The sequence below is a fragment of the Cnephaeus nilssonii genome (assembly GCF_951640355.1).
Source record: "Cnephaeus nilssonii genome assembly, chromosome: 4".
NCBI lineage: Eukaryota > Metazoa > Chordata > Mammalia > Chiroptera > Vespertilionidae > Cnephaeus > Cnephaeus nilssonii.
The window spans coordinates 66,631,210-66,646,423 of record NC_137075.1 but is presented as its reverse complement, the minus strand read 5'-3'; the positions used below and the strand labels follow the sequence as shown (position 1 = coordinate 66,646,423).

The following is a 15,214-nucleotide window of genomic DNA, read 5'->3' as shown; positions in this document are numbered from 1 at the left end:
GCATTGATTAGTTTATCTAGAAGCCATTTGTCTAGGTTTAGGACTGTACATGTGGCCGTGTTTAGTCACGGCTCTGCAGAATTATGAGACCCAAAAAGTGGAATATTTTTCCTTGGAAAGGGGTGGCTAAGCTCCCTTTGAAATTCTTACTGGTAAGATGAAAGGGAGACCTGGAAGATGCTCTTAAAAATAGACCAATGAATTATGGTAACAAGTGCTTTGTAGTCCCAAAGCACTTCCACACGTGACATCGACTCCTCACACCCTCACAGCAACCCTGTGGAAAAGGCGGTGTTATTCCCATTTGTCAGAGGAGGGAAGGGAGGCACAGAGAATCTAAGTGACTTGCTGAAAGTTCCTCTCTTAGTAAGAGGAGAAACCAGCTCTTTGCTGCTTCAAGTTCAGAATTTTTATTACCCATGCATGGCCCCATGGAATGTTCCCAGCTGGCATGCACTTGCTGCATTGTGGGGACTATTTCATTTTTCCAAATTGTTACCTTATTTGTTTTAGTTTAGCTCCAAATCCATTACCATTACCTGTTACATCATATATGCAGTGTGTGTGTGTGTGTGTGTGTGTGTGTGTGTGAATGCATACACACACACACACACACACACTCACACACTCACACCCATACACATGCTGGGGGACAACTGGGTGTGTTTTTTTTTTTACATTTTATTTCATTTTTACATTTTATTTCTTTAAAAGATGAAAATCTTAGATTGAGGTTGAAGACTTATGTGATTCAACCAAATTTTCAGTATGCTAAATAGCATTTTTGGACTGAAGCCTGAGAAGTAATTCAGTCCCAACAAAGGGGAAAAAATTCTTTTCCACTTTAAATGAACCATTTTCCCCCCTTGAAAACATGATGTAATTTTTTTTATAAAAGAAGAGCATAGAACTTTTGTTACCATCTCCAGCTGTCAAACTTGCCTCCCATATTTCCGCCCTGCAGCAAAAGGAAGGGACATCAGGTGACAGACCCCAAATTTCAACTAGTCACACAAATTACCCACCTTCCTCTCCAAAGATGGTCTTGACCTTTTGCCTTTCCCCTACAATGAATAATGAGACTCAGTTTAAATCAAAATGACTCTCATCAGCAATTTTACAAAACAAATAGAAGGCACAGTCTCCCTTCCCCTCCCCCCACGCCCCAGTTTCCCCTGCTGGGCCAGCCTGTTCCCTTTTCCAATCAGGCAGGAGCTAATAATTAGAAAGACCTTTCCCACCCCAGACAATGATGCTCTGCCTGCCAAAGGCTCTGTTTACTTTGAAGAAAGAGTCTGACAAAGTAAATATTTACAAAAACAACTATACCCAGATGCCAAGCCCCACTTCTGGGGGACCCGTGGAGCAATATTTACAAGAAAGGGCTTCTCGGTGTGGCACCGCACTGCCCAGTGGTGGGCACTGATCCCAGGTCTGTCCCGGCTCTATCTCGAGGCCAGTCATATCACAGTCTCTCTCTTGGCCTTTTAACTTCCAAGCTGGGGCACTTTTCACAGAGTGTATGAATAATTACATTTACTGCTGAAGAGTCCGTTAAAAAAGTACCAATCTGGGACACAGGAAGGAATCTTTAACTATGACTGCTTCTAGCAGGAGGGAAAATGCTTCGTGAAGTCGATAGGAAATTAGAGGCAGGCTTAATTAGTACTTAAAAAATGTCATTCTTTAAAAAAAAATGTTTAAGCTTTTAATTCTTTCAGCTTAACGCTTCAAACCTAGTCATCGTTGTATTACCTGTGGATCTGTTATCTGCAAAACGGGACCTGGGAGCTAGAACACGGTGAGAATCAGAACAGGTGCCCCGCTTGTTCCCATTACACACATTAGCCCGTGGCCTTCGCACAGCCTGTTAAACAGCTGAATCTGAAACAATAATGGTGCAGGCCAAACGCTAGCCTGGGGGCCTGTCTGTCTTGGGATTTGGCCATTTACATTGATTTTTTTAAAAACTGACAGTTTTCATGAAACACAAATATTTGCCATGGCAACTGGAGTGTCACATGACATGCTGCTACATAAACAGCTTGGAAACCTAAGAGGAAACAGCCCAGCAGTGCTGCAAATACAGTGAAAACATCTTGAGGAGGATCTGGGCGTTAAAAGACGAAGGTCTGGGAAGAGCAGGTAACAGTCTACGATGTAGACACAGTAGGATTAATTTTTTTCTATGACATTTTGATTTCTCTCTTTTCTTTTTTTTTTTTTAAATGGGAGCAGCTGTAAACATGACCACATCGGGTAAGGCCAGAAAGAGACACTGCCAGCTGTCTCCTTTCTATGGTGAAAAGTTTCAATTATCACAGGTCTGTCTGAGGTCATCAACATAAGAAGGCAAGCTACAAAAGCCCAGCACCTTTAGGCCAAGAGAATCTCCATGAGGATGAGTATGCTGTACTGTGAGGTCCCAGTGTCAGAGAATAGAAAATTCCTTCCTCATTAAGGCATTCGTGCAAAATTGGAGAACTCGCTTTTTTATCCTTGGCTTAAAGACCAGTGAAAGACAGCAAGACCTCACAATAACATACACTATGCAGCACAAATTTGGATATAACGCAATAGCTGTTGTGTTTTGACTCCAGGACTCTCATCAGCTATCAGTATAGGCTGACCCAATCATTTAGTTAATCTCTCAATAATTTGACATGACTGATAATGTCACAGCAGAGTTTCTTGTATAATAATCTCCGCTTTTAAACAACAAATGCACCCCAGAAACAACTGAAATAGTACTTATTTCTATGTGAAAGGTATAATTCTGTAACATATATGATTACTATAAATCTCACTGAGAATATTATAAAGAAGAGCAATTTTCTTTCATTCGCTAGGAATATGAATACCTTTGCTTTTTGTTTCTTGGGGGAGGTCTTCACTGCTTTTGGAATCGGCTTTGGTTTTTGAATTGCAGCCAAAGGGGCTATGGATGGAGATAGTACCAAGTTACCTGTTTCAGAAAGAGAGGCCGAGTCATTGGGTTAATGCTATTGGGTTTGCACCTTGAAAGTAAAATGGTTCTATCACCCATTGACTGTTCACTGTCAGCCTTTCCAATATCAATTCAATGAAACATTTGTGATCATTGACTTCAGAAGGAAAGCAAAAAGCATGGGATAATAGCAATTCCATCAGAGTATAAGGTCAGCTCGCCTTCTGCAAACTGCCTAGGTGAGAAGGCACATTTTAAAAGCAGGCAAATTAGAGAGTGCTAGTTGGTTTTTAAAATGTTTCCCTGTAAGACTTCTTTAAATAGCCAAGTTCATTTAAAAGGTAAATTATTATAATTACATATGATGGACTATTCTATTGTGTAGTCGTTAAAAAATGATTCTAGAGAATTTAAATGGCTTGGGGAAATAATGCAAGTGAAAAATACAATAAATATTATGTTTTGAAATTCATTAAATCTAGAAGCAACAACTTTTGGAGAACACATCTAGTCCATAGCATCTAGTTCACGTGTAGCAGGTAGGCCCACATACTAGTCAATTCTTGGGAGAGAAATCATATCTCTCCTGTTGTCTGCAGCAAACCCATCTGCCCTTTATAAACAGCCTGTCTGACAGTCTCAGGAGAGAAAAATCCTTACATTACTCTTTCCAAGAAAAAGAACAAGTAATTTACTTAGATAGTTGAGTCAAATAAATGAGGCTTCCTTCAACTCACTTCCTTAGTCTACCCCTTTTCTGTCAATTTTTAGCGACAATCTTAGGAAGACTTGACAGTTGTTGATCAAATACAGCACATTGGTGTACAATTCAGAACCCCATACCTTGAGAACTCGGTTCTCTCACATTGCCTCAAGTGGGGTGCAAGGAATATCCTCAGCCATCTCTTAAAAATTAGCAACAATTCTAGACTCTCATCAGTAAAAATCATCTCTGCCAAGGTGATTTGCTTGTTGCATTGGACTAACCCAAGTTTACCCCTTTCCTGGTTTCCCTGGCTTCTGGTGAGCCTCCCTGACTGTGAGACTGCCCACCACCTTCTCTGAGTCTGGGCGCTTGGCTGTAGTGTGTGAAGACTCCATCCTAAGCCTACAAGTTTGAGCCTGGACCTCTGTGCTCTTCTGCCCTGTGGTCCACTTGGACGAGGCCTTCCCTCCTCTGAAAGCCAGTCTACACCCAGACTGCTGTGAATCCAGAGAGTTACCCTTTTATAAGGCTTGTTATTCCTATATCTGCAGTCTCAGTTCACGTTTTTTTGTTGTTTATCTTCACTCAAGGATTTTTCCTTTGATTTTTAAAAGAGAGTGGAAGGGAAGGGGAGAGACAGAGAAAGAGAAATTACGATGTGAGAGAGACACATCTATTAGGTGTCTCCCACGCTGCCGTGATCGGGGCCAGGAATTGAACCCGAGACACTTCAATCCATGGGCCGATGCTCTATTCACTGAGCAAAACCTGCTAGGGCTCAGTTCACTTTTTAATTTTCAGGTTCTTGCAGCCAAGTGAAATTTAAGTTCCCCTATTGAGACTAAGTAGCAGCTAACAAATTTTCAAGTGGGCATAAGTTAAAAAGTAAGATGTTAACAAAATTTGGTAGGATAAAGATCTAAAAATATTTGTAATTACACATGGATAATCCACAGTTAATGATATCGCTACAAAATTCTTCAAGTTTTTCTTAGTCACCTGCAGAAATCCTGTCACTAAATTATAACTTCATGTAGCTTTGGATTTTTTGGGACACCTGCAATTGAAGAATGTGTCTGCATCTTCAGCAAAACAGTACCCTAAGGTATTTCACATTCTGCTACTCCATTTCCCTTCCGGAAAAGTCTATGATAAATTTTGCCAGTGTTACTGTCAGGAGGAAAAATACCAGTCTTTCTGGTCAAACTTGTATGTTTCTGTGGCTGTTAGAGGTATGTGTCTGTCAAGTAGCCATCCCTTTCTTCCTGGCAGATTTTTGAACCCCACTTTTTTCAGGGTAACAATATGCCCAGCACCTAAGATTGGCTGTTGAGCAACAACAACAAAAAAATCTTTTTAAAGGACACATAGTTAAATATTAACTTTAGGTAAACAAAAAATAACATTTTACTATAAGTATGCCCTGATATGAAATATGGTTAATATCTAACAAAGAATAGAATTTTCATGAATGGCTTAGACCAAGTATAACTTACCATATTTAGTATATAGTGTAAGTAGGTCCCAAATCCTAATCCTAATCCTGTCCCTGGACATTCATTTTTCTAGCCTTTCCTGTAGCTAACAGTGGCCATGTGACCAGTGAGTTGTGAGGGGAGGTCCATCCAGGGGTATCCACTATTTTCCCCTCTTTCTGCCTGCAATGTGTACATTAAGGCCCAGATCTGCAAGAGACCTCTTAGAGCCAGGAGGTAGCAAACATGAGGATGAACTCTAACAGGCTCAAGACTTCGAAGCAGAAAGACAGCCCTTAACAACTCTGTTGATCAAGCACTACCAGCCCTAGACTGCCTCCTTCCTGACTTCTTACGTGGGAGACAAATTAACCTCATTATTTTAAGCCACCAGTAGTTATGGTTGCTGATATTTGTAGACACATGCATTCCTGACTGGCACCCCTCCCTCTTTATCTTATTGCATGTGCTGGGGCCTCAAGGACAGTGTTCAATAGTGGTGGCAGTAGTGGTCTGCCGGGAACCAATTCCAGCATGTCATAATTACAAGAGTTTCACCAAAAGGTTGGTGAAGCTTGGGCGGCTCAACAAGGGTGAGCCACATATGTAGTTTACCTGTTGGAAACGGCTAAATGGCACTTCCCCCAAACCTGAATAGGATTGTTAACTGCCAGACAGCTCAGGGCATTTTATTGCCTCCTGTTGGCCAAACACCTGAACAGCTGTAGGCTATTCCCCAAACTGACAATGCTTCTGTATCCTTTGAAACCTTACCCTTTGAAGTGTATATCTCCACCTTGCCTTAAGACAAATTGTGTTAAATAAATAACACGGGATCCTTAGACAAGGAGAGTCTTCAGTTCCTTTAGCTGAAGATCCTCTGACCCCCAATGCCTTTCAAAATTATCTTTCGTCTTTGGACTCCTTCTTGAATCTATGCATTAGCCCCTTTCTCCAGAATGCTGAACCCTCTGTAAGGCTGGGACAAGAACCCCAGCAGTGGTCATCCTTGAACTACTTTTAATGGAGAAATAGAATGCTTCTAAAGTTTCTCTACTGAGAATATTGTTTGTTCTGGGGTTTTGGTTGAAAACAATAATCAGGTTCAGAATATTCCCTTCTACTTCTACTCTGCTCAGCGGTCCCCCCCCCCCCCCCCCGCCCGCCCATTCTTATCATTAATGTTGAATTATATTGAATGACTGTTTTTTTTTCAATTTGACATATATTGAGATCATCATTGGGTTTATCTTTTTAAATCTGTTACTATGATGAATTATATTACTATATTTTTCTAATATTCTTCCTTGAATATGGTGAATTTTTAAAATACTGCTAATTTTTATTTAAAATATTTGCCTCTATGTTCCTGAGATTGACCTCTCTCTATTTTTAAAAATATATTTTTATTAATTTTAGAGAGCAAGGGAGAGATAGAAACATCAATGATGAGAGAGAATCACTGATCAGCTGCTTCCTGCATGCCCCACACTGGGGATCGAGCCCACAACCCTGGTATGTGCCCTGAACGGGAATTGAACTGTGACCTCATGGTTCATAGGTCAACCACTGAACCACACTGGCCAGGCAGATCTCTCTATAGTTTTTCTTGCACAGTCCTCATCCAGTTTTGGTTTCAAAGTTATACTAGCTTCATAAAATCAGTTGGTAAGATTTCGTTCTTTTCCCTTTCTATGGACTAGCATAAAATAAGAATTACCTTATCCTTTAAAGTCAGTAAATCTTGCCTATCTGAGGCCTGCAGCATTTTTTCCTCTGGTTATTTTTATGTGCATGCATGTGTGCACCTGTCCATGTGTGTGTTTAATTTGGAGATATTTTTGACTGCCAATTAAAATTATCTAATGGAATGTTTTAAATTTAATTTTCCTTTTTTTTTCATGAGTTAATTTTTGCAACATATCTTTCTAGGAAAATTTTCATTTCATTTAAAAAATATTGGTATAAAGTTACCATACTATGACTTAAAAAATATTCTATGTATCTGTAGTATCTGTCCTTTTTTTCATTTAAATATTATTTATTTGTGCCTTTATTAAAAAAGTGAGCTTTTTTGAGAGCTTAATTGGCAAAATTGTAAGATATTTTAACTGTACATTGTGGTGATTTGATATGTGTACCCATTGTGAAAGGATGTCCTCCATCTAGTTAGGTAACATGCCCATCACCTCACATGTTTAACTTTTCCTTTATTAGTGAGAACATTAAGTTCTACTCTCTTAGCAGATTTCAATTATACAATACAGTGTATCTAATATAAACTATAGTTACCATGTTTCACATGTGATCCTCAGACATTATTCATCTTATAACTGAAGGTTTGCATTCTTTTACCAACTTTTTACCTATTTTCCCCACCCCTTTATAGCCTGAGCAATTACTTTTCTATCTGTTTCTATGAGTTTGATTTCCTTTTTAAGATTCCACATATAAGTGGTACCATGCAGTATTTGTTTCTCTGTCTTACTTATTTCACTTAGCATAATGCCCTCCAGGTTCAGCCATGTTGTCACAAAAGGCAGGATCTTCATTTTTTAGTTGATATACATATACGTATATACATATATCATTGATATACATTGATATACAATGATATACATCTATCAATACCTATCTATCTATCTATCTATCTATCTATCTATCTATCTATCTATCTATTCATCTATCAATAGACACTCATGTTATATCCACAACTTGGCTATTATGCATAATGCTGCCATGAACATTGGGTACAGACATCTCTCAAGATAATGACTTTGTTTTCTTTGGATAAGTACTCAGAAATGGGATTGCTGGATCATATGGTCGTTCTATTTTTAATTTCTTGAGGAACCTACTTATTGTTTTCCATAGTGGCTGTACTAGTTTACATTCCCATCAACAGTGTACATTGATTCTCTTTTCACCACATCCTTTCTGGCATTTGTTATTTCTAGTCTTTTTGATGATAGCCATCCTAATAGATGTGAGGTGATGGCTCATGGTGGTTTTGATTTGCTTTTCCCTGATGATCAGTGATGTTGAACACCTTTCCATGTCCCTGTTGGCCATAAGTTTGTAGTCTTTGAAAGAATGTCTATTCAGGTCCTTTGCCCATTTTTTTAATTGGGATATTTATTTTTTTGCTATTGGGTTATATGAATTTTTTATATATTTTGTATATTATCCCTTTATCAGATATGTGGTTTGTACATATTTTATCTCATTGCTTAGGCTGCCTTTTCATTTGTTGGTGTGTTCCTTTGCTGTGCCTGAAGAGTTTTAGTTTGATATAGGCCTACTTGTTTATTTTTGTTGTTGTTGCCTTTGTTTTTGGTGTCAAATTCAAAAATCATTACCAAGACCCCCCTATACTTTTTTCTAGCAGTTTTATAGCTTCAGGTCTTATGTTTAAGTCTTTAATAAATTTTGAGTTGATTTATGTATATGGTATAAGATAGGGATCAAGCTTCATTCTTTTCTCTCTCCATGTGAATCTATAATTATCTCAAATTCAAAAGTTTAATTAGCCCTAATCGGTTTGGCTCAGTGGATAGAGTGTCAGACTGAAGGGTCCCGGGTTCCGTTCTGGTCAAGGGCATGTACTTTGCTTGCAGGCACATCCCCAGTAGGAGGTGTATGGGAGGCAGCTGATCGATGTTTCTCTCCCATCGATGTTTCTCTCTATCCCTCTCCCTTCCTCTCTGTAAAAAATCAATAAAATATATTTTTTAAAAAAGTTTAATTAAAAAAGACACCAGTAGGAATATGAAATGCCAAGCCACAGAGTAGGGATAATTGTTTGCAATTCACATAACTGATAAAAGATTAGTATCCAGAATTTATAGTTAATTCCTATAAATAACTAAGGAAAATAAGTACAACTTTTTTTTTGCTTGCTTAATCCTCACCCGAGGACATATTTTTCATTGGTTTTTAGAGAGAGTACAAGGGAGGGAGTGTAGGGAGGAGAGAGAGAAAGGAACATTAGTTGGTTGCCTCTCCTGTATGCACCCTGACTGGGGATGGGACCTTCAGCCCATGTGCACAGGCCAAAGCCCTAACCACTTAGTCACGCCGGCCAGGGCTACAACGTATTTTTTAAAAAAAAAGAGGTTAAAGTCTTAACTCACCTTTAAAAAGAATATACTCAAGTGACCAGTACACGTCAGAAAACTGCTCAACATTATTGGTCATTAGGGAAAGAAAAATTAAACCCACAAAGAGATACCACAACAGACTTATCAGGATGGCTAAAATTTAAAAATAAATGAACCCCACTGTCAAGTGATGACAAAGATATATATTATCTTGAATTCTCATATACTGCTAGCAGGAAAATAAATCAGTATTACCACCTTGGACAACAGTTTGGCAATATCTACTAAATCTGTGCATATGTTACCCTAGGACCCAGCAATTCTACTTTTCATATGGATCCAACAGCAGTACATACATATGTGCATTCAAAGGCATGTACAAGAATGTTCATAGTAGTATTATTCCTAATAGTTCTATGGTATAAACCACTGACATTCCCATCATTAATAGAATGTATACAAAATTGGGGCACATTCATACATATTCATTCATTCATACAGTCATACATATTTATCCTTGATGCTTCTTTTTCCCTCACTCCTGTCCATCAGTCAGTCCTCAGGGCTCCACCTCCAAAGTGTAACTTGAATTTGTTCACTTCCCTTCGTATCTACTGATTTCATCCTCCTCAAACCCATCATAACTCCTCATCGGATTTACCATAATAGCCTTTTTACTAGTCTTGCCTCCACTAATTCTCCCCTATGGTTCATTATCTGTCAAGCAGCCAGAATAATCTTATCAAACATAAATCAGATCACATCATCCTGTTTAAAAACAGCGTTTAGTTTCATTGATTTTTTCTCTTGTCCTCCTAGTCTCTATTTCATTTATTTTCACTCTGATCTTGCTTAGTTTTTAATCGTGTTTAACATGAAATCCTCAGACATTATTCATCTTATAGCTAACATTAAAAAACAAACAAACCTAAAATATCAAGTGATGACAAAGATATATATCATCTAGCGCTTTCAGTGGGTTCTCATTGTAATTAGGATTAAATCCAACTCCTCATCATGGTTTTAAAGGCTGCCATGCTGGTTCTGGTATAGTCTAAGACGTTTAAAAAGAAAGATCCGAAAATATACTGAGTGGTTTAAACAAGTTACAAGTTTATTTTTCTCTCATACAATAGTCAAAAGGAAGATAGTCTGAGATTGTCAGGTCAACTCTGCCAAACTCAGCATGGAGTTCCCTCTATGGCTCCAAAGTGCTTGCCCATCACTTCTGCATCCCAGCTAGCCAGAAAGAGGAAAGGAAAAGGGGAGACAGTGTTCCTTCTTTCTTAAAGGCACAGCCCAGAAATTTCCCTTTCCATGTGTGCTTACATTCTCACTGTCCAGAACTGGGCCACATGGTACAACTAGCTGAAAGGAAGCCTGGGAAATGTAGTCTTTAGCCAAGCGGACTTGTGCCCACCCACAATTCTATTACTGTGGAAGTAGAGAAGAATGAATATGGAGGACCACTCATAGTCTCTGCTCTAACCTATATCATGTCATCCCTCTCTACCTCTCCAGCCTCATCTCCTCCCTCTCTCTCCCTTGCTCTTGGCCCTTCAGCCATACTAGACTTCTTGCTCATTCTCTCCTTAGTCCTCAAGGCTTTTGTACCTGTGCTATCCTACATCTGGAATGCTCTTTCCTAAGTCTTTACATGATTGGGTCCTTCTTATTATTTGGATCTAAACTCAAACCTCAGAAAATCTTCTGAGAGGCATTCACTGACCCTTCCCTCACAAGCAAAGTAACCATCTCTTATGACTCTCTAACCCATGTTATTTTATTTCTAACGCTTATCACTTACTTATTATTACTTTATTGTTTGTGCTTAAATTCTCATTTAATTACCTGGTTATTATCTGTACCTCACACTAGAATGTTAAGTACCACAAGAGCAGAAATGTTGTCTGATTTTTTCTCTGTTGAGTCCCCAGCACCTAAATGCTACCTCAGATAAAGCAAGTATTCAACAACTATTAGTATTTGTTGAACAGATTAATTGATTTAGCCAAAACTCCTCATTTCAAAATTGGGAAAGCTGAGGTCCGAAGAAAGTAAATCACAGAATACAATATATAGATGATGTATCACAGAAATTTATATAATTTTATTAACCAATGTCAACCCAATAAATGTGATAAAAAATAAATAAAAAGAAAGCAATGACTTGCCTGAGGTTCTGCAACTAAGTAGTAGATTCAGGTCAGTGCTTTTCCTGAGCACCCGATTCCATGCAGCCTCCTCTTCAAAGTCTTCTTCTAGCACCTCAAGCCCTCAGTAGTCATTGCTCTGAGCTTGTACAGCATTAGACTTTAACGTCCATTTGGTTTTTATTCTCTACTACTTTGTATTGGTATTTATCTTTATCTGTCTTGTTTTCCCAACCATACTGCAAGCCCCTTGAAAATCCCAACCTTCTAACACACAGAGAACATAGGCCCTTAGCAGGTATTCTACAATGAGACTAAAGTTACTTTACTCAGTAAAGTGAAACTCAGAATCATTACAATTTTCCTCTTGTCCTATTATTGAAGGTACGAGTTGGATACTGATGACTAGATTTGGATGAGAGGTAATTTCTGTGTGTCCCCAGCTAAGCATACCAGCCAGGCTGTCTTACCGGCAGTTGGACTCTTATGTGATTCACCAAATTTATGCAGAGGAGCCGCTCTGGGTGCAATGGGTGGATTCTGAAAGGTAATCTTTGCTGTTGGTGGAATCAATCCTCGTTCTATCATACTTAAAATCCCTAAAAAGGAAGGTTAGAAGAATATGAGTTTAACTTTAAGCATTTCCCCAAAGACTGAGCTCTACACATTTCACAAGTGTAACTTACTCAATTCATCATCTTAATCCTTTGCATGAAAAAATAGCTACAGTACCTGTTTATTTAAGCCTAAAGTTCTAATCCAAGAAAAAAAAATGGCATTTCCAATAATGGCAAAATGAAATAAACTTGTACTAAGATCATTTCATTTTAAGGTAGAAATATAATTTCAAGGCAAACTTCAACTTCTCATACTTATGACATTTTCAAGTATTGATAATACTAGAGGCCTGGTGCACAAAATTCGTGTATGTGGGGTTTGTCCCTCAGCCCAGCCTGCACCCTCTCCAATCTGGGACCCCTAGAGGGATTTCCGACTGCCCGGTGGGATCGGGCCTAAACAGGCAGTTGGACATCCCTCTCACAATCCAGGACTGCTGGCTCCCAACCACTCACCTGCCTGCCTGCCTGATTGCCCCTAACTGCTTCTGCCTGCCAGCCTGATCTCCCCCATCCACTCCCCTACCAGCCTGATTGATGCCTAACTACTCCCCTGCCGGCCCGATTGCCCCTAACTGCCCTCCCCTGCCGGCCTGGTCACCCCTAACTGCCCTCCCCTGCCAACCTGGTCGCCCCCAACTGCCCTCCCCTTCTGGCCTGGTCGCCCCTAACTGTCCTTCCCTGCAGGCGTGGTTGCCCCCCAATTGCCCTCCCTGCTGGCCTGGTCATCCCTAACTTCCCTTCCTTGCCAGCCTGGTTGCCCCCAATTGCCCTCCCCTGCAGGCCTGGTCACCCCTAACTGCCCTCCCCTGCAGGCCTGGTCACCCCTAACTGCCCTCCACTGCTGGTCTGGTTGCCCCCAACTGTCCAACCCCCATAGGCTTTGTCCCTCCCAACTTCCCTCTCCTGCAGGCCTGGTCCCCCCCAACTGCCCTCCCCTGTAGGCCTGGTACCCCCCAACTGCACTCCCCAGCTGGCCTGATCACCCACAACTGCCCTCCCCTGCTGGCCATCTTGTGTCCACATGGGGGCAGCCATCTTTGACCACATGGGGGTGGCCATCTTGTATTTTGAAGTGATGGTCAATTTGCATATTACCTCTTTATTATATAGGATTGTTATTTCCTTTAAAATTCAGAGAAATCAGCCTGGCCAGCCTGGCTCAGTGGTTGAGCTTTGACCTACCAGTATGAACTAGGAGGGCACAGTTTAATTCCTGGTCAGGAAACATACCTGGGTTTCAGGCTCAATCCCCAGTGTGGGCGTGCAGGAGGCAGCCAATCAATGATTCTCTTTCATCATTGATGTTTCTATATCTCTCTCCCTCTCCCTTCCTCTCTGAAATCAATAAAATACATTAAAAAAAAATAAAATAAATTTCAGAGAAATAAGACACATAGTCTTAATAACTAAAGAGATCTTTTGTTCTGAAAGAAGGAAACTCGGTGTGCTTGAAACCATGCCCTTGTTGTTATAATGAGTCATATTTTAGAAGAGTTATTTTTGGACATTTTTCATGTCACCAGAATATGTGAATGCCTAAAGAGGTTATTTTAGTGTAACTGGGCAACACATTAGTATTAATGCAACTAATTTACAATTCCTGGAACTCATACTGTGTCGGCATGGCTGGTGCCAAGGCTTTTTAAGGACAAGACATTGTTAAATAAACAAATGAATAAATCGACAAATAAATGAATAATTGAACAAAGCTTGCTGTCAGGGGAAAAACTTTCATTAAGGTGGATCTATTGTATTGAAGCCAGAAACCCAGAAACTCTGGGAGTACTTGACAGAAACTTATGATAGGGCTTTAGCTTCTTGTTGCTCTCATATAATAAGAAAAGTAAAGAACGTTGGGTCTCAGTAAAATCCTAGTATACAAACTCTGTACCAAGGTGGACTAAGTTGAAGAAGTTGACACACATTCTAAGAGGGACAACTATTGCTTCCATTTGCCTTATGACCTCTAATGACTATATTATGTTATTATTAAAGGTGTTGGCCCTGGCCAGGATGCCTCAGTTGGTTGAGCATCATCCCAGGCACTGAGAGGTGGCCAGTTCGATTCTCGGTCAAGGCACATGCCAGGATTGTGGGCTTGATCCCCAGTAAGGGCGGTGCAGGAGGCAGCTGATAGATGTTTCTCTCTCTCCCTTTCTCTTCCTCTCTCTCTCAAATCAATAAAAACATATTAAAAAAAAATGTTTAAGGTGGTAAAGTCTAGTGTTATAGGAACTCAGAAAAATGACTACTGAGGGATTGGTGGGCTAAAGGAGACTTCATTTGATTATGAAGAAATATTCAGTTTACTAACTGCAGAATCATCTGGGGAGAATTTCTTATCACAAATGCAGATTCCTGGGCCCTCCAAGGCCTGCCCAATTTTCTGCAGTCAGTGCCTTGGAATATGCATTATTGAATATGTATCCTGAAGTTTGAGAACCACTAGAATTGAGGCCCAGTAACCTACATTTTAAATAAGCACTCCAGGTCCTTCTTTTATACTCTGAAAACTTAAGAACTACTTACTGATCCAGAGTACAATTCCTCAAGCCCTTTTTGAAATGAATACTAATCCTTTAAATATTTAGACTAATTCTTTGTCCTCACAAATATTTTCCACCTATAAATATCAAATCTCACTTCCAAGAACTACGCCTGTTTTGCAGATGTGAAAAGCAGAGCTCCTTCTCAGTATATTTTTATTATGAGAGTGAAGGTCATTCTCTGAAAATCCCAAAGAACAGAAGCATGATTTTAACCCTTGCTTTAGTACAGGTTGAAGCAATTCACTTAATTTTAGACAAACACACGTGTGTTGCATATACCATTGAAAAGAAAATGTTAAGACTATGGAATAAGAAAGACAGCCTAGTAAATAGCTTTTCATTAAAATGCTGGGCACCTCTAGAGAGGATCTGACCATATAATCACCTTTGGTTTTACCAGTAGTTAGTCTACTTTAGAATTCTGTAGAGATTAAGGCTAATTTATAGAAAACTAAAAGCAATGCAAATAATTCTTGTTTATACACATGCCAATAAATCCTGTCACATGGAGGGGCAATTCTCTCCCCAACCCCCAAAAGCCACTTTTGCACCTATTCGCAAATTTATTTCCATACTTTTATAAATGTGTTTGTTGTTTGGATTATCCTTTGAATCAATTGGAACATTTTATTATTTTTCTCATTTAATTAATGAGTTAAATAAC

At 39.5% G+C, this 15,214-nt stretch overlaps 1 protein-coding gene across 1 annotated transcript in view; it reads right to left on the bottom strand.

The window, feature by feature from the left end:
- Positions 1-15,214, bottom strand: part of IQCH (IQ motif containing H) — a gene marked incomplete at both ends in the record, with an annotated part of 213,432 nt that overhangs the window by 126,810 nt on the left and 71,408 nt on the right. Inside the window, 2 exon segments of the mRNA XM_079768988.1 lie at positions 2,862-2,965; positions 11,852-11,980. Coding sequence (XP_079625114.1) covers positions 2,862-2,965; positions 11,852-11,980 — 233 coding nt within the window.